The sequence below is a fragment of the Bos taurus genome, chromosome 1, assembly GCF_002263795.3.
Source record: "Bos taurus isolate L1 Dominette 01449 registration number 42190680 breed Hereford chromosome 1, ARS-UCD2.0, whole genome shotgun sequence".
NCBI lineage: Eukaryota > Metazoa > Chordata > Mammalia > Artiodactyla > Bovidae > Bos > Bos taurus.
In genome coordinates this window covers 134177007-134197087 of record NC_037328.1, presented here as the reverse complement: position 1 = coordinate 134197087, position 20081 = coordinate 134177007, and the positions used below count along the sequence as shown (strand labels likewise).

Below are 20081 nucleotides of genomic sequence, written 5' to 3'. Positions count from 1 at the left end.
ACATCCATTGAGATAGTCTAAGTATATTCAGAATCTGACCATCCCCATTCTCACTGCCTCCACCACTCTGAGCCTGGTCCAAGTCACCATGGTCTTCTAGCTGGCCTATTGCAATTGTGTTAGGATAGTTCTTTCAGCTTTCCCACAGCTTCTGCACTCCATTTGTAACACAACAGAGGGTGATACATGAAACTCACATGATGTCACTCTCCTGTTCGAAGACCTTCTCATGAGTCCCCGTCTCTCTCAGTGGAAGCTACGGTCCTCTTTTAGTGTCCCTGCGGCCCTACCATCTGTGTCCTCGTCTTTGCACCAGTCCCACCGGCTCTTTACTGTTGCCTGGCTGCTCCCAGATAAGAAGCTTTGCCCTGACATTTCCATCTCATGGGCTCTCCTCCCAAGTATCCACCTGCCTCCCTCTCTTCCCTCCTTCATCCCTTGCTCCTACACCTGCTCCTCAGGCAGGGCCTGGCTGACCACCTGATTCAGAATTGCAGCCTCTCCCCAGCTGGCCTCCTACATTATAGCATTCTGTATCCCTTCTCCTCTGATCCATTTTTTTCCCACTGTACTTGACATTTTTAACATACCTTATAATTTATATATTTACTATGTCTAAGTCTCAGAATCCCGCCACTAGAAAATAAGCTCTGTGAAGACAGAAAATGTTAATCTGTACTCTCTAGAACCTAGAATGATTACTGGCATATGACAGATGCCCAGTAAATACTTGTTTAAATAGTTAATTACGTGGATCTGGGCCATGATCCTAAGTTGGGAGGAAGTGAAGATGCATGTGATAGTTGAGTCAGGATCAAAAATTATTTCCACTTAATTGACAAATAGGCCAAATTCGACACCATGAAGGCACATGTAAATCCCTGTAGTCCAAGCAAAAAGCCAACTCTATAGACAAAAGATGAGGAGCATACCATGGGAAAACCTAAAGGTTATATTGACTGTGGTTTCAAAATCCAATCACAGGTATGTGTTTTTGAAGCAAAGGCTTCTGGTCCTATGAATAGATGCATAGTACACAGATCATGGTAGATATTAGTTTTACTCTAATCTTTGCTGTTCAAACAGCAGTGAGAGAATTGGATTCACCTCAGGGCCTTATGCCTAAAGAGATTTAGATAACAAGCCCCATTTGGAAGACAGCCACCTCAGGTGGCAGCATATCATGGGAGAAATTTCCATAGGATCTGGTCATTCTTTTCAGCAGGAAAAACTCAGGGGAGACCTAACTAGTTTCTTTAGCTATTTGACAAGCCATTCTGTGAAAGAGGGAACATTCTGTATTACTTCAGTTGGCAGAACTGAGACCAGTGGGAAGTTCCAAGACATATTTCAGATAAGGATAAGGAAGACGTGCACATTGGTGAGAGATATGCAGGCATGGAGCAGCAACTCCTGGAGTCAGTGAGCCTCCTACCCCCAGGGATGCAGCAGGGCTGGCAGAGGATAATTGATAAGGGGATTCAGAACTGCATCAATTCAGGTCCTCCATTCACAGATGCCACGATGAAACCAGATATACCAAAGATTTACTGGGGAAGTGGGGTGGAGGCCAGAGGAGGCTGGGAGAGCTATCAGACCACAGTGAAGATCTGATCCCTCTAAAGGAGAGAGGGAAGGAAGAAGAATTGAGTGGGAAGAGCTTTAGACAGACATGAGTTGCAGGGAAGTGTTGGGAAGTCCAATGGGGCATGTTTGAGCATAAGTCACCCATCGGAAGAGTTAAGAATGGACCTGCCATCGCATCCCCACCACTTTCAGTCATTGGGTGGGAGCAGCAAGTGGGAAACCGCTCCACATGGATGCAGTGATATATCTCAGAATGCTGCAGCTGGGGCCATTAGTCAGTTATGCTCCCAGGAGTAGGAGCTCTGAGGGGCGCATTTTCATAGACATCACAAGGTCTCTAATGGGAAGTGGGCAAAGTCCCAGATGAACACTGTGATTCTAAGGGCTCATCACAGCACCTCTCACTCTGTGCTCTTTTTATGGCTCCCCCAGACTATGAGCATCTTCCTAATATCTTCCCTGAATCGTCCCTGCATCTCCACCTCACCCAGGTGCCTCATGCAGTAGGTGTCTGCTAAGAGTCCTAGGATCATGGAGAAATAGAGAATGAGGGAGCCCTGTGACCCGGCAGCTCTGCTTTGTAATTTCAGGTCCTGGAGGGGAATCTGTTAACTTAAATCCGGGACAGTAAATGTCACTCAGCCATGGTCCCCAGAGAAAGCCTTGTAAAGTTGAGCTCGTGTGAAGAAGCGACCTTCATCACTGCAGAAGTGCCAGGACTAAACGGAACAGCCCCTGAACAGAGCACAGACTGCAGCCTCATCCATTACCTGCTTCTTCCCTAGACAGACAGCCCCCATTTATTATTTCCAGACTGTTTTCATTTTACTTACACTGTGTGAAAAATGTTGAATTGGGAAATAAATAATATTCTTTTTAAACAGAGATTTCGGAAGCACTTCACAGATTTTGAAATTATTATTCTGTTTCCAAATGTTTGGTTTGTGTATCATTTCTTCATTTATATTTGTGAGTGCTCAATAGCAAATGTCCTCATTTGGAAAACTCTGACAGAAGTCGAAAAGAACTCTGTTGCTGGCCTGTATGCATATTTTTTGGAGAGATGCCGCCTCTCTTCCTTTTGAAACACAGCAAAATCTTCCATGCAGTCTCAGAAAATGTTTGCTAGAATGCTCTTTTCCACTGCACAGCAATTCAGCACTGACCAGCTTGACTCTTTCACTGACAGGCTTTGCCTCCACATTCTCTTCTCTGTGATGGCTCACCCCATTATTGCAAGACTGAGGTTCCTTCAACACCATTTGCTCAAAAGCAGTCCATCTCTCTTCGTGATCCACTACCTGAAGCATAGATTTGTCCTGCTGGTCACGCCCTTCATGCCTGACTCTGGCTTTGTCAGTTCATACTGTTCTCCTGTGGTTTTTCCAGCCATCTCTTGTTTTGGTCAAACCTTTCTTCTTCTTGTTCACTCCAGTCCCTGCCCTCATACATGTCTTCCTGTCCTAAATTGTCACCTTTTCTCTCCTTTGGTGCCCAAACTCCATTCATTCTGCAAAACCTACAGGAAGTTCTGTAGCTCCATCTGAGCTGATGAGAAAGAAAAGGTGGCGTTCCAACCCAATAGCATTTCTCTGCCTATTTATCTCTGAAAGACAACCTTTCTCATATCATCAAGTGTCTCTTCATCTGCCTTATCTCTTCCTCTCTCTGCAGCCCCTTCCACTGTTCCCATCATGCACCAGGTCAGTGCCACCATGAGGAGCATCACATTGTCATGGCCACAGCCGGAGCAACCCAACGGCATCATCCTGGACTATGAGATCCGGTACTATGAGAAGGTAAGCCAGCCCTGCCTGCAGGCTTGCAAGATCCAGGGCCAGCCACTGTTGTATGGGTGGTAGCCAGCTGAGGAGATACAGGCTGGAGGGAGTCCTGATGGGGGGAGGAATCTGGTGACAGAGGCCAGAGGCTCCCTGAGAGCACTCCCCAGCTCTGCCCCAGCAAAGATCTCCAGTGCCCAGGCGCTTTCTGCACCAACTCAGGAGAGAACCTTCCAACACCCTACCCTGCTGTCTGGACCACTCACTGGGCTGTCGTGGATGGGCAGGACCAGTTCCATTCTCCTAGTCACCAACTTGCTACATGTGTTTGATGGGCTACAAACCCACCAGTGTCCCCTGAACTTTCTCAAGATTTTGTGATTTTATAAATTAGTGTTTTTCAAAGTTTTTGATCATGTACCTCCAATACAAGATCTTTTATTTATAAATCATATGCATGTATGTACTGACGTATGTATGAATGTTTAAAATATCTAAGTGGAAATGAAGAAACGAGAGCTAGAAATTAATAGAAATAGAAGTTTGTACATTATCTTCTTTGACTGTTCTCTTGTAGCTGTTGCTGGGGACTACAACAGGGCATGTTCTGCCAAGAAAAGGGAAATGGTGCCCTGTGGTATTAACCCCTGGCCTATCTGTGGGGGAAGCAGGGCTTTCCTCCCACCATGGTGAACTGTAACACTTGCAACATCCCAGGAAAATACAGTATTTCTTATATGCTGACCCAATACAGTATTTGTGCAAACACCATTTATTCATTTATATTTGTTTGGCAAGTATTTTTTTTTTTTTTGAGTGCCTGCTATTTGGCAAGTAATGTTCTAGGATATACTAGAGATAAAACAAGGATTCCTGCCCTCAAGAAGCTTACTTTCTAATTCAAGTGTACAGAAAATGAATAATGAACATAGTGAATAAGGGTATCATACAGTATGTTAGAAAAAGAGGATTGTAAAGTGGGGGAAATAGATCAGGGTAAATGGGATCAGAATGGTCAGGTTTGGGGGAGGAGTAGTTGCAAAAATAAATAGAATGGTAAAAGCGAAGCTTTTGGAGAAGGTAAGTTCTAAGTAAAGACCCGAAGGAAGAAAGGGTGTTGTATAGCAGGCATGTGGGAGATAGAGAGCCTATATAAAGGCCCTGCAGCCAGATAATGAATGCTGGTTCAAGGAGCAGGAAGGAGACCAGCATGACTGGAGTCATATGAGCAACAGGAAAACAATAGTTAGGGGAGAGGTAATCCGAGCAGGTGCTCATGTTGGGCTGTAAGAACCTGAGCATTTCCACAGATGAGATTGGGATCCATAGCAGGTTTGGAGCAGAAGGGAAACAGAATCTGACTTACATTTTAAAAGGATCATTCAAGCTTTTCCACTGAAAATAGACCTGCTAGATTATAATAATCTAAGACAAAAATGGGGGACAAAGCCAAAGCCAACAGGATTTCCAACAGGTTGGATTTTCAATTGGGAGTGTTTGGGCCTGAGTCACTAGGATGACTGAGAACAGGATCACTCGTGACTGGAGCATGTCTGGGCTGAGGGAAGGGACCATTCAGCTTCGTGTCTAAAATGCCTCTGAGATAGCCAAGTGGAGATGTGCAACAGGCAGCTATGCACATTTGGAGTTCAGAGGAGTGGACTGGGCTGGAGATGACCATTTGGAAGTTGTCAGCCCTGAGCCCTGGTGAGACTGTCCAGTGGGTCAGTGGAGATAAGAAGAGGTTCTAGGATGAAGACCTGCAGACTCCAACATGGAGGCAGTGTTGAAATGGAGCATGACTGCATTGGGAAGGGAGTCTTCATTTCCAGAGCCATCCGTAACTGACAACCCCACAGCTGTGGTCCCATTACTGAACCACTTACTCTAGGTCAGTTTTCACATTTGTAAAAGTCACCAGTTTACCTCCCTGAAAGCAGAAGGCCAGATGGATCACTGATCTAGCCTGCAAGGAGGTGTGCCCTTCAGCTGTTATAGCCAAATTTGCAAGCAAGGTGAGGGTTAGGCAGCTATTTACTCATTTAGAGGATTCTGAGTTTCACAGTTGATTCTGATAATTCAGGGAACTGGGGGTAATTCACATGATCTGGATTCATAAGCCACCATTATTTTCATTCAGCTTTGAACTGAGGGTCTTTATTTGCTAGATATTTTTTTTTTTATCATTTAATGAAGTCAATGTTGGACAAATGCAAAAAATTTTTTGACTAATCTGAACCTATCGATTTCATGACCTCATTTCATCACCAAAGTTGACCTGGACCAAATTCAAGTTGACCTAGACTTGGTTTTGTTGACCTTCTTCAATAGAATATCATGCTTGGCCATATATGGTGTGATGTCAGAGTCACCAGTAAGGTCACACCCAGTCCCCTTCCCATACACACATGAACTTGAGCCTTGTAGCTCATCTCAAATAAATAATAATGTCTTATTTGTGTGCCCCTGTTGGGTGCCAGAGACTTTCTAAACAATCTCTCCCCCTCACAGCCCAGTATGGTAAATATTAATAACATTGTTTTGGGTAAAGAAACAAATACACAAAGAAGTTTAAAAAAACAAGGCCAACTTACTCAGATCACACAGCTAGAAAGGGAGTCTCTAGCCTGGGTTCTTTGCCCTGTAGCCTATGCTGGTGCTGGGAAGGGATGGGATGTATGGGAGACCACCTGCCCTTTTCCTCTCCCACTGTGCCAAGGGCAGTCACCAAAGGAGGGGGTGAAAGCCTCAGAACTGAAACCATGAGGCTCAGGCCTCTGTCCCCCAGCTCCTCATTCCCCCACCCACGCCCAACTCCTTCACAGCCTTTCCCTGTCCATGCAAGCCTCCCCACTAAACAAACTGCAATTAACTTCGACTTCTGATGCTATGAAGAAGGCTTATTCTCCCTTATAGATCCTGTCCCTACTTCTCAAAAATTTATGCTAATTATTAACAGAACACATGCACAGCAGTTCAATGCCAGAGGGAGCTTCCCTACCTCAGTGAGGCAGATCATTGTCCCAGAGGATAGAATGCTTTTCTGAAAGAGAAGATTCTTTGTCCAAGCATTGGTTACCATTCAACATATTATGATAGAATTCTCACTTGCTTATAAATTGCTCAAATATAAAATTCATTACATTGCCTTGACCATTTCTAATTTCTAAAGAAAGGACATTATCTTGTGAGGGTATTTTGAAATAATAATCACAATGACAATAATTCATCACATATTGAGTGCCAGTTATATGCCAGATATTCACAGATATATTAGTTCTGATTCTCAAAAGAAATGAAAGATATTTGAAAGTTGAGTATAACCAATTTATGGATGATAGAACAAGTCACAGAAAGGTCAAATGATCTACCCTTAACCTCATGGGCCACAGCTAGGGAACCACAGAATTGGAACTGTAGATATTTTTATTATATTTCAGTATATTTCTGAGTTCAATGAAAGACTGGATGCAATGTTGATGCAATGTTGTTGGCCTCGGAAATAAGACAGTGTATCTTAATTTTCAACCCAAATACTTATAGCCAGAATCATTTGCCTGCCTGTTCCACAGGGGTGTGGAATCCTGGTCTTTAGAAGATACAAACAGAACTCAGCCCAGTAGATGTCCTGGATTCAACCCAAAGAAATAGAACTCATCATTCCTTCTTCCTGTGCCACTTCTTCTAAACTAGGACTCAACATCATTTTTCTGTGAGGACCAGCTAGTAAATATTTTAGGCTTACAGGCCATAGTCTCTATTGCAACTACTCAACTGTACCTTTATAGCAGGAAGCAGCCATGGGCAATAGATAGATGACGATAGAATATGGGCATGGCTGGGATCCAATAAAACTTTATTTGCAAAAACAGGTAGTTGGTCATAGGCTGTAGTTTTCCAAGTCTGGGTCTCCCACTCCACATTACTCTCTTGGTTTGTGCTTGGGACACCTGTCAACTTCAGTACTGTGAGTGGAATCAATGAGGCTTTCGTCTCCTCCAATAGCTCATTAATAGAGAGCTCAGATGCCATCAAGCTGATGCCAGCAAGCTCTCCCATGCTCATCTTCTTCCCCATTTTAATATGCTTCCATTCATCATTCTCTCCTGTTTACTGTCTTGTAGCACTTTTCATTCCTGACGTCAGTGCTTATAGGCAAACCAAGGGAGAACGTCTACAGCTGCTCTTGGCTGTCTTAATGATTAAGCATTTAGACGTCGACTCGCTCTTCGTATTAACTAGGTGAGGACAGACTGCTTTAGGCCTTGGGTATTTCTACCCTTCAAATTTATTTCTACCCTTCATTTTCTGACAGGAACTCACTCAGACCTTGGCAATATCTTGTGCTCCATCCATGGGTTCAAATTACTGGTCCAAAGTGGACTGTTTATTTATTCAATAGCACTGAGGTGTTGGGCACCCAGGCAAGGCAAGCCCCATGCTACATGTTAGGGATGGAGAAAGAAGATATGGTCTCTGCCCTCAACAGCTGCAGCATCTGTCCCCCTCACACTTACAAAATCATAAGCAACCAGAAAAAGAAGAAGAAGAAAAGGAAAAGCAACTCTGCTCTTCACTCTTATCTGCCTGAGGTTGACGAATGGTTTTGAGAGAACAAGGACTGATACTCATTTTAATCACTGGACTTCTTGAAGGATGTGTGGACAATGAAGTGATTATGGGTTCTCGCCATCCAAATGCCAATACACCAGCACACATTTTTCAGGAAAAGAGCTGCCCAGGAGATGTTTCACATATTTCAAGAAGTGCACACTTGCATCCAATACAGTAAAACCAGAGAAGTCAGGCAGCTGCCTAGATTTTGGAGCAATGGGATTTTGTCCTAATTTGCAAGGATCATGTTTTCGTAGTTTCAGACTATGTTTTCAGTGTGTCAAGATAGTAATGATGAAAGTTTTAGATGGCACCCCTTCTAGAGTGCACAGCCTTCTTTTTGCTGAATTCTTTATTGGGGGTGGAGTGGGGTTAGGAATCCACCTGCTTCTTAAATAGATCAAATAATGTATGGGTGATCTCTTCCCAGGCCATCTTGCCCAGAGGCCAGTGGATATCGCTTCGCTTAGGGTGAGCATGGGCCTCTTTGTAAATTTCAGCTGTCTATTTGCTCTGGCCTCTCACCTGGGGTCCTTTACAACTGCTTCCAAGTCACCCATCACCACCCCCATGCCACTTATCCTCCAGAGACTCCCAGTTACTTGCAGGTGCCTAATCTCCTTTCAGCCTCACCTTTGCATGTTTTACTCTGTTCTCAAAGGATATTCTATTCAGTTCTTACTCTCCTCACTCATCCATGGGGCTAATTTCTTTCATCTTTCAAGACTCACTCATGCCACCCTTTCTCTGAGTCCCTCCCAACCACCTTATCAGTCTGGGCTGGGGGTGCCCTCTACTGCACCCTCATAACCCCTTGAGCTGCCCTCTGCCCCGTCACTCATCAGCACTGCAGTTTTCAGCGCCGCCCCCCCCCAAGATGTTGTGTACCCAAAGGCAGGGACCATGGCTTGATACCCACAGCCCTTAGTAGCAGGCACCACATGGTAGTGTGTTGTCATGGTGACCATCTGGCCAAATGAATGAATGATTGCATGTCAGGTCATCTCTGCACAGTAGATTTCTACATATTTTAAGATGATGGCAATTTCTTCTCACTGTACTGTATTCTTTTGTCCCGGTTCAACTCCCAACATTTCTTCTGTCCTTTGACTAAAGATGTGGCTCACAGACCACACTGGGCAACAACTTTCCCCTCATTTATCACCCTGCCTCTTGAACTGCTATGCCTAGAACGCGTCACAGGGCCCTAGATCTGCATGTGGGACTTGGGGCCTCCTTCCTGGTACCTAAGATCTTCATTTTATTCTAAGATTCACAGTGCAAAACAGGGGCAGACCTAGACTCTGAACAGCTGCCATCTCCACAGTGGTCACATGGAAATGATTATAGATGAGCTGGTGCATGTGGGCGAAGCAGAAAGATGATGGGCAGCAGTGAAGAGAGTCCTTGGGCTGGAACAGTGAGGGGCACTTTCCTGGAAGAGGAGATCTTGAGGGATGTAGGCTTAAGGAAACCAGAGAATGCAGAGGAGCCCCTGGAGAGAGGCATTTCAGACTGGGAAAGCAACCTAAGCAAAGGTCTGGAGGCCAGGGCTATGGTATCCAGAGAGGCAGCAAGGTGGCAGCTCAGGGGGATGTGAGAGATTGGAGTTGATTTCGTTATGAAAGGCCCCTGGACTGAGAGTTAGGAGTTTTGTCTACTGGATAATAGCTTTAGGGAGTCAGATCTTTTTTACAAAAGAACTTTGGATTGGGTAGGAAGAGAGGAGCAGAAAAGATCGGAAGCTACAAAAGTTCAGGCTAAACCATATGTTACACAAGATCGGCAGCAAAGAGAGCACAAGCAAGGACACAATAAGGTACTCATGATGGGTGGGAGAGTCAGAAGGAAGAAAGACACAGCAGGTCTGTGAGCACCAGAGGATACCTATGTGCAGGTGACAGGGACTGTAGAGGGCCAGGCAGAGGGTGCGGAAGAGAATGATGCAGAAGAGTGGGACTGACCCCCTAAATAGTGAGAGGGGTGAGGACAGAGGCCATGTTCTCCAGGGAGAAGGGGCATGCCCTCCCTAGATGCTGATGGAGAGAAACTCGGACAGTGGGCACCCAGACAGACACATGCCAAGATGAAAGCAGAAACAGGTGTGGGAGGTAGTCCAGCATGGCCTCAAGCTTTTTAGCAGAGCGAACACAAAGTCGTTTGTCTAAGGACTTGAGGTGTTTTAAGGAGTGATCTAGAACAGCCATTGTGAGGAGTGACCAGGAGAGAAAAGACCAGGGCTCAGCAGAAGCAATGCAAAGAGAGGCAGGTAGGTGCAAATGTGGCCATTTGCTTCTGCTGAGGTCAGGGATGAGAGGGGGTTTGCAAAGCTGCATGTGCTTTTTTATTCTGTCTCTGATCCCTGGAGGGGAAGGAGTAGAAAATGACTGTCCCCTTGCCAGGCCCTGAGAGCTCAGCCATTTACTCAGACCTCTCTTCAGACCATCACCACCCCACAGTCCAGAGTCTGTTTCTTATTCTTTAGATCCAGCCCAGTCTGTGGGGTTTCAAGGGATGGCCTGGGGCTCGGGACAACTTCCAGCAGATCTGCAGGACCCAGAACCGAGGGGCCCCCGTGCTCAGGAGCAGGCTGCCAACCCCTTTCCCTTGCTCTCCTGCAGGAACACAATGAGTTCAACTCCTCCATGGCCAGGAGCCAGACCAACACCGCGCGGATTGACGGCCTGCGGCCCGGCATGGTGTACGTGGTCCAGGTGCGCGCCCGCACCGTGGCCGGCTACGGAAAGTTCAGTGGCAAGATGTGCTTCCAGACCTTGACGGACGGTAAGGGGCAGGCAGGTGACCTGGATCAGGGCCGGCAGTCGGGGGAGAAGAAGCCCCCAGGAGGCAGTGGTCACAGCCGAAATGCCAGCTGCTAACTGGATTCCAGTGGAATTGCCTCGGAAGGGTTTGCCCCTAGGAGGACCTGCATTCACTAGGCAGAGCATCTGTCTGAAGCCCGGCCGGGTTTTCGACATCTGGTGGGTTTTCCTTCGCAGGTCTCTGTACCGCGCACGCGCAGAGGCTCCCACATGCACGCCTGCGTCTGCAGAGCAGGGAGCCCAACACAAAATCAAAGGACATGCTCTTCTTGGGTTCTGAGTTGTTTCACCGTCACTCCCACTTCACTCCTCTGCTCTCGGGGCTGGGAGCTGAGTGCACAGCCTCACTGCATGAGTTAAGGGCTCCGGGAAGAAAACAGAGGGACACACTGAGGCTGTCCCACACGCCTCAGAATATTTAAAACAGCTTCACATGTGACCCCCAGTAGGTCCAGCTGAGGTGTCTCCAGAGAGAAGAGCCACTGTTTTCCAAGCTGTCTCCAAGGCTAGACAATCTTGTCCCTGAAAATACTTCCACCTTTGGGCTTTATTGGTTCCCTGTTGTCACAATCTCTGCTACTCCTCTGAGATCACCTCTTTTAGTTGTTATGAAAATTCTGTTTCCCTGTAACCTCAGACTTGTGTATGGGTGTCTATTTCATTAGCTACTTTCCATAGTGTATGTACTCATTTATCTACTAACAATGTATCTATATTTATTCATTGATGAGCTGTTTCCTGGTAGCTCCCAAGTGTCAATCTATTCCCAGCCTCTCAAATAGAAAGGCTTTAATTTTTTCCTTTATTACTTAAATTATATAGAAAACACTCTGCCCTTGAAAAACATTTTATTTTAGGCCAACAGTCTCTGTAAAGTCATCAGAAAGATTTAAAAATCAAGTGATTTCATATAAAAATTATAATATCCGTTTTCTTTTGAAAAATTGTAAGAGAAGGCAATGCTGGTGAGCATCCTAGTGTGAGGGCTTTGTCTTGAGACGGAGGCTTGCCGCCCCATGCAGGGCTCATCACTTCCCAGTGGTCTGTACCTGGATGCTTCAATGTGAGCTGTCTGGCCTCTGTAGGATTAGAGTTTGTAGTCAGTTCTGAGTTTATTTTAGGTGAGTTTGGACTCATATTTGGAGGATGGTGAGTTAGGATAGAAAGGTGAGCCAGTTTATCCATATTAATGATGCTGCTGGTGTGAAAAGAACGCAGTCCATCTTCAGTTCCTTAAGGACTCTGCTCTCCTCTTTGTACCTTACTTCACATCTAGATTTATGGGCACTTTGGCATCAAGAGGTACACAGGATTAAAAGCCCAAAATTCAAAAAGCTGTGAGCACTGGTCTCTTGGCAATTCTGCTAGACAAATCAAGAAGTAACAAATTTCTCCCAAGAAGGCTATTCCTTTTACATTTGGCAGTTAAGTTTTGTAAACCCAAGAGGGGCTGGATGTAAGAGAGTTCTGGTAAGTGGCCAAATTGGAGAGTATTTGTCTTAATGACTGAGGTTCACACATCAGTAATAATTATGTTCACTGAGGCTCCAGGCCTCCCTGTAGCACAAAGGTGAGTCTGAAGGTTGTCAGTAATAGGGTCATTGGGTCGAGGAGGACCTGCGGGATCCCACCCAGGGTCAGTGGCCATGCTTTGGACTGGTGACCTCCACAAGGGACAGAGCTGCTGTGGTTCTGGGCTGCACTTAGCTACAACCTGCTAACCTTTGACTTGGCTGCCTAATGTTTTAAAAACTGATTTATACAGCAGTATAAATCAGTATATACAGTATATGTAGATATAGTATGTACTCTGTATCTACATGTTTGCCAAGTATCTACATGTTTGCCAAGCATTCTGGGTGGTTCTTCTGCCCCAGTGTTTGAGAACCATCCTTCTACACCGTGGGTAAAGGAGACTTCTAAACCCAAGGATATTGGTTCTGGAAGCATCTAGAAATCAATTTCAAGGGCTGAAGGTCACATGGCTTAGGCATTTTTTAATTTACATGGACTCCTCCCTGTGGTTCCTTTTATTTATTTTACTTTTGCCAAGTTAACTTTTAAATAAGTTACATGTTACAAAAAGTTCTCAGCAGAGGGAAACTGAAACTCTACCTTCACTCTTTAAAATTGATTTCTAGAGAGTGGGGGGCTTCTAGAACAATATCCTTGTCTTGGCAAGTCTCATCCGCTAGCCATAAAGTTGAACCATGGTTCCCAAACATCTGGGCGCATAAGAACCACACAGAGTCCTTGGTAAACACACAGATACCCTGCCGTTCACTCAGAGGTTTCCATTCAGTAGATCTGAGGAGGGACCTGGAAAAGGGTCTAACAGTTGGGCTTGAGTGATTCTGCAGAGCAGAAACCTGCAGAGCAGGGAACCTCAGAATGATGGGGTGGGGGGCAGATAAAATATAGGTCAGTTACATGTGAATTTCAGGTAAATAACAAATAATGTTTGTCTAAGTATTTCCCATGCAATATTTGGGTCACAGTTAGATTAAAACCTTATTTGTTGTTTACATGAAATTCATATGTAACTGATCATCCCATATTTTCACTCGCTGTATCTGGCAGCCCCAGTTGTAATAGGACATACATAGCTTGACCCCCATCTGCCTCCGTCCTGAAATTTTGTGATGGCTCCTTGACACCAAGTGAGAGAAGAACCACAATAATAACAATAGGCCCCTGGGCCGAGTGGTTTGTATGGATTAAGGAGAAGAGAATTTGTATTTGGGGCATCTGTGATACATCAGACACTGAAATATGTGTCACATGATTTAATTTAAAAAATTAACAGATAAGGAATCTGAGAGTCAAAGACTAGATGCTTTGTCTAAGATCACTAAGCTTCCCCGTGGTAAAGCCACGTTTGAGAGAGCTCTGTCCACCTCTGTGATCTGCAGGCAGCCACTCCCCCATGTGTTTCTAACACTGGCGGAAGCCGGGACCCTATTCTTCCTGAGTGTGAGCTTTAGAGTTCTGGGCTGTTTCTCGACGTGTCTTCATTCTCCGCAGCACTGGATGTGGTACTGGGTGGCTGCAGATGCTCTTAAGCCTCTGCTCAGTGAATCTGTTGACTGGCTACATCTCAGCAACTTTGTGCCTTAGAAGGTACTTCAGCAGTGGTTTCCATGCCCCCTGTTAGACGTATCCTTAGCATGGCTGGCAGACCTTTGAGAGGCCTTCCTCATGAGTGCATGGAGAAAGAGTTACCTCTGCTCTGGGGCCAATGTCATCAGCTCTTAGTTGTGAGGTTCTCTGTCACTGTTATCTTGCTTTTATTGTTGACAGTATTTGTTTGGGGTTACTTTTGTGAGTGTGTGTGACTTAAAGATTACTCTTGGTTTGGGTCAGGCTTACAGCTCTGAAGTATAGAAACTCTATCTGTCTATCACTCTGATGTCCTTGGTGGCATCGCTGAGTAGCAGCCCCATGCAGAGGGCAGACAGGAAGCTTCTAATACCTCTCTCTCTGCTAGATGATTACAAGTCCGAGCTGCGGGAGCAGCTGCCCCTGATCGCTGGCTCAGCGGCAGCTGGGGTGGTGTTTGTGGTGTCCCTGGTGGCCATCTCCATCGTCTGCAGCAGGTAGGCCCCCTGGCCCCGCTCCTGCCTGCTCTCCTCAGACCCAGGAAGGCTGGCTCATGGACCCTCCCTGGTCATGTGAACTGAACAGGACCTGACCGTTCAGGGACATACCGTCAGGCTCACCAGTCATCACCCTTTCTCTGTCCACGGGCAGCCTAGAACTTTCCAGATCATTTATTTTCTCTGTGCTGGAGATAAATCCTCTGGAGGGGCTGGGCAAGGCTCTGAGCATTTGTCCCCCAACCTCATTTTTGCCCACTCATTTAACCCCCCTACACACGATGATCTTCCTGGAGTGACAGTTACAAAATTGCATTTGACCCTCTGGAACATCCCGCCCTGTGCCTCAACCCATCCTCTGGCTACAGAGCTGGGGCCTGGGCACAGGGTGCAGGTGGGCAGCAGGGAGCTAAGGAGGGAAAGAGGAGCTCTGCAAGAGCGGGTCCTGCAGGAGGGTGGGTCTGGAAGTTCTCGTGAATTTTTAATACTGCTGCTACTGCCTTGGGTGGTTAGCCTAGATTCAGCTGGCCCCTCCTGAAAAGTTCCACAGTGCAGCCAGAGTTCTAGCAGGCATCCTCCAGGGCCTCTCACCAAGCTCTGTAGAGACCCTGAGCCTGCCTGACCTCTGAAAGACCTTGACTTGAAAGCAGAGCCCCCTGCCCACGGAGATGGTCAAGCTAGAATGCTGGCCATGACAGCAGTTCCGCTTAAGTGACAGTTGCAGCTCCCAACCCCAGGAGAAGCCCGGGTGAGCCACCATCAGAACAGGGGGCCTGGGTGGAGGTCCTGGGAACAGAGTGGTGTGGATATACCCTGGCTGAGAGAGCTCCTCTCCCTTGTGTCCACAGGAAACGTGCTTACAGCAAAGAAGCTGTGTACAGTGATAAGCTCCAGCATTACAGCACGGGCCGAGGTGAGTAGAAATCCTGAGCCACTCACCACCTGAGCTCCGGAGTCAAAAGGCAAGTGCTTGAGGGCTCCTTATAGGCAGACTGGCCCGTCCCCACTGCGAGCCCCCTCCCAGCCACCAGTGCCCAGAGGCTGGGTCCCCAGGGACCAAGGCTGTCCACCCCATCTGTGTCCACCCATCATGGGCACTTATTGGATGCCTGGCAGGTAGATTATCTTCCTCACTGATAAGCCCATAGAGGACACGGAATGCAGGGAGATTGGTTTTAGCAAGTCAATGAATCCTGAAATCAGACTCAGTGGAAAAAGATGGAGGGTTCTCTATTAACATCTTCTGCCTTATCTTATCCAATGGGGCGGCTGGGGAATGTGTTAACCAAATTCACAGATAAGCCAGAGAACTTGAACGGAGGGAATTAAAAAGATAACAGAGCCCAAGAGGCCAAAGTGTTGGGATATCTCCCAAGTGTTTTCTTTTAAGCAATGTCTTTAAAAGTTTTTCACTCATTATCTACTCTCTTTTTTTCAAAACCTATATATAATATTTTTATAACTAAAATTTCCCTTTATCGACTTGTGATGTTAAGTCCTGTGTCAGAATTCTTCTTTGAAGTGTGTCATGACAGCACTGCAGGGTCTGCAGAGGTCCCCACTGGTCAGCTGGGTTATTTCCTGCCTCCAGGAAGCAGAATGCTTAAATCCTCATAGCAGACATGCTGTTTCTAAATAACTCCTTTCAAATTCCATGGACACACTCAGAAACCTGCCCCGGCGCTGTGTGCTCTGCCCTCTCTGTCTCCAGCTTCCTTCGTGAGCTGCATCTCACCTCAGTGCTGCTGTGGCTGTACCAGCGCCCTCTCCCTGCTCCCTGGGTGGTGAGCATGGAAAACAGGCTCTGTCTACACACACCATAGGCAGGCCTTCTCTGGGTGGTTCTGGGAGTGGACATGGGGTCCGAGGTAAAAGTTCTCACCCGAGGTGACCCCAGGCAAGAGAGTGATGCAGGGGTGGCCACATAGCAGTTTCGCCATGGAGGAGTTTGTATTAGAGTGAGGGCAAGGCTGGGGCTCTGCAAAGGTTGCTCTGTAGATATGGCTTTTTTCCCCAGGGTTTTCAATCCAAGACCAAGAACCTACCAAGGGTCTGTAAAGGACTAAGCCCCTGGCACCTGGGTTGCTGTTTTAAGTCATGATGGGGATGGGGCTGTGGACTGGGCACCGGCTGAGACCCTGAGGCTCTCTCAGGGTGGTCCAGCTGACACCCATGTTCAACAACACAAACTGGGGTCGGGGGAGGGAGATTGGGAGAGCAGCCCCCTTCTAAGGCTACAGACACAGCTCCTGCAACACTCCAGGTCCATCTGTCCCTCTTTCTCTCCCCCAGCAGGCCACCTGGGCCTCCATTTTAACCAGACGTCACTGGTTTTAGAGGGAAATCCTAATGTGTTCTCTCTCCTGTCCTCACATTCTGATTTTGCACCTCAAAGCAAAATCTTCAGATACTTTCACTTAATATAAACTGATGCATTTCCCTTCCAGGCAGGTCTTTAGCTTCCTAAGGACACAGACTTTGATTTGTCTGTGATTCTCACATGGAGGTGCCCCATCCAGGGTGCATCAGGATTACCTGGTGGGCTATTTCCACCACCCCGCCTCCCTGCCTCTGCCTCCTGGGGTTCTGACATCACCCCGCCTCCCTGCTCTGGGCTGATGCCTGGCCACCTTGAGAGCCACTATGCAGTCAATTTCAGATTTGGCATCCTTTGAACTCTTTGGATGAAAGAAACATTTAAAGATGGCCATGTCCACCTCAAAGCAGAGGACACAAAATTGGGTTCGAAAGGAGGAATGCCATTTTGAAAACTAAAGACACCCATAGTGAGAATGGGATACCCTCGGAGGGAGCCCCTCCTTTTAAAGGCATGCAAGTTAAACCTTATACCCTTCACTGGGGGTACAGAGAGTTCCCAAGCATCAAGATGGGGTGCATCTTGCTGCCTTTTTGGCCTCTTCAGCCTCAGACCTGACTTTCTTCTCTGGAGGGCTGGCTTTCCTGGGCTGCCACGTGTCACCCACATGCACAGATAGGCTTCCAAAGTGCTCACAGACTCCTTCTGGGGAATTCTCACCTCTAAGGCCAAGAGAATCAAGCATCCCTGGTTCTCAGGGTCTGCCGAAGACCCAACACCCCGTCCTCAGTAGCAGAAACCATTGAGGATGGCTGAGGACACAGTGTTGACAAGCTGTGCAGTCTTCATCCCCAGAACTTGGGCACACAGAGTTCTTCCTGCACCAGAGTTCAGTCCCTCTGCTGCCTTAGAAGTCTATCTTCTTTTTAAATCTGTCCTCCTTTTATAAATGCTCTTTCTTTCTATTAATAACCCTCCTCTTTTTACCCAGTCCCTGAAACCTGGCTCCTCTCCCGCACTCTGGTTCTCTGAACTCATAGCCTCACGCACTGAATTGCATCAGTGCATTTTCTCCCATGGACATCCGTCACTCTGACTAGTGCTATTACTGTTGGAGAACCAGCCAAAGGGATGTGGAGCTGGGGAAGACACAGCACACACGTAGCAGAATAGGAAACTCAAGGCTCTGATGGAGGACAGACCTGGCCCGAGATGGGGGAGGGTAGGAATAATTAGTTATAGAACGCTTACCCGGTGCCATGCATGGGGAACTTTATTCTGGTAGCTCGTTTCAACTCCTCCAACCCTGGCAACCACTCTAGGTGGCAGGCATTAATCTAGGGAGGTTCCGTGACTTTGCCAGGTCTTGCAGCTCACGGGTGGCAGAGATGGACCTCACGTTCTCTAAACCTGGCTGCAGAGCCCATCATCTCTCCGTATTGCAGAAGCTCAAGGTGCCTGGAGGCCAGGAGCAAGGCAGAACATGAGGACCAATCTCAGGAGTCCTAGATGGTGGTTTGTTGGCTCCTCCTCTGGTCGTACTGCAGGAGGCAGAAAGGCGGATGCACTTGATCTGAAAGTGTGCACACAACCATTCCTGGGCTACCTATATGCATGCACCTCATGGGGGGACGTGGATGCTAACCTGGACATCTCAGTGCTTCCTGCCCTGGAAGGGACAAGAAGCCTGCAGCAGCTCCCCAGCCTCACTCATCAGTACCCAAGAAGGCCCCTGCCTGCCTTCCCTGCAGGCAGGTCACAGGGTTTCATACAGAGTCTGCTGGCATCTGTCCTCCCAGATTTTTAAGCTTTTTAAGCTGATGCAAAGGCTGAATGAAACATAATAGAAATATTGGCAAATGTAATGCCTTCTCTAGCATGTGGAGATGCAACAGATCTTGTCAATTTGAGAATATCAAGTGCTTTCCAGGGCAGGCTCTGAGCCCGCAGCACAGAGAATGGACTTATAAAGGAGGATTTGATTGGGGTGAGAGTGACTAGAGGGAAGGCAGGTAGGGAAGAGGAAGTGCGTGGATATGGTGCCAGATGCTAAGCTGAAGAGCCCGGGAGCCTGTGATTCATGTTCAAGGATGAGTGGGTAAGTGTGGGTTTCCCATGTCTAGAAAGAGGCAGACAGATGGCAAGTTCTTATGGTTTCCATGGGACAGTCCTCAGAAGATGCTGGCTGACTAAAATCTGTCTGGATGGGATGATCCAGGTGGGCTTGCGAATCTATCTTTAGAAAAGTTCCAGTTGATGCTACATTTGGGAAGTGCTACCAGGTACTTATAAGGCTTGGGTAACTACACACTGGATGATAGTTAACACTGCACTGAATTCTAAGATGGATGGAGTGAGCAGAAGTGGGGAGAGAAGGTGAGGGCTTGGGAAGGGGTCAAGGGTTTTCAGAAAGCAGCCCTAACAGAATCATCTCCGTGTTACAGGCAACTGCAGTTATAATCACAGAGCTATTTTTATTAAGCTTTGAGAAATTTTGAAAACAAATGAGATATGTATCCAAAATAAGAGATTAGCACACGTTAATGTCCACACAGGACAAGAGGACTGAACACAGGGACCTCAAGTGTGAGCTCAGTCCCTGCCAAACACCCAAGAAGCTGGGAAGCAGATACGTACAGGGCATTTAAAACTAAGTTCAGTGATCATTGGGGATTATTAAGGATTAAATACAGGGTTATTTTAAAAGTTATTATTAAGAAAAGTTATACAGGCTTCCCTTATACCTCAGTGGATAAAAAATCTGCCTGCAATGCAGGAAACCCAGGTTTGATTCCTGGGTCGGGAAGATCCCTGGAGAAGGAAATGGCAACTCACTCCAACTTCTCCTATTCTTGCCTAGAAACTACCATGGACAGAGAATCCCTGGCAGGTTACAGTCCATGAAGTCACAAGAGTTGGATACGATTTATGACTAAACCACCACCATGGGGCCCTCATCTTATTTACTAGGGCTGTGCATTTGCAAGACATTGCATATTTTGGCAAAATATTTGATGATCTCCTAAGGGGAAGAAGCACAGTAAAGTGGGCACAGAGCTGGTCTTCATACAGAGAGAAAGTAGGTTAGTGAGTCTGTCAGTCAGGGAGGGAGTCCTCAATTTTATCTTAGTCCTTGTCCAATTCAATCTCTTGTTTGTTTGATTGTTTTTTAAAATCATAGCCAGGTGCAAACCTAGGGATGCTTATCAAGTTTGTAGGTAACAGTTGGGAGGTATAAGTAACACCACAGAAGATAGAATCAAAATTCAGAACTATCCAACAGCTCTGAATGCTAATTTGAAATCTGCAAGACAAAATGTTAGAGGGATAAATCTAGAAGCTAGTGTTGGTTAAAACAAAAATA

The 20081-nt window shown here is 46.7% G+C and overlaps 1 protein-coding gene across 1 annotated transcript in view; it reads left to right on the top strand.

Annotated features, from left to right (window-relative positions):
- The window catches only part of EPHB1 (EPH receptor B1), a 466102-nt gene that overhangs the window by 356035 nt on the left and 89986 nt on the right, over window positions 1–20081 (top strand). Inside the window, exons 6-9 of the mRNA NM_001192829.2 lie at window positions 3262–3386; window positions 10604–10766; window positions 14292–14400; window positions 15249–15313. Of these exons, the coding sequence (NP_001179758.2) occupies window positions 3262–3386; window positions 10604–10766; window positions 14292–14400; window positions 15249–15313 (462 nt within the window). The remainder of the gene's footprint in view (window positions 1–3261; window positions 3387–10603; window positions 10767–14291; window positions 14401–15248; window positions 15314–20081) is intronic.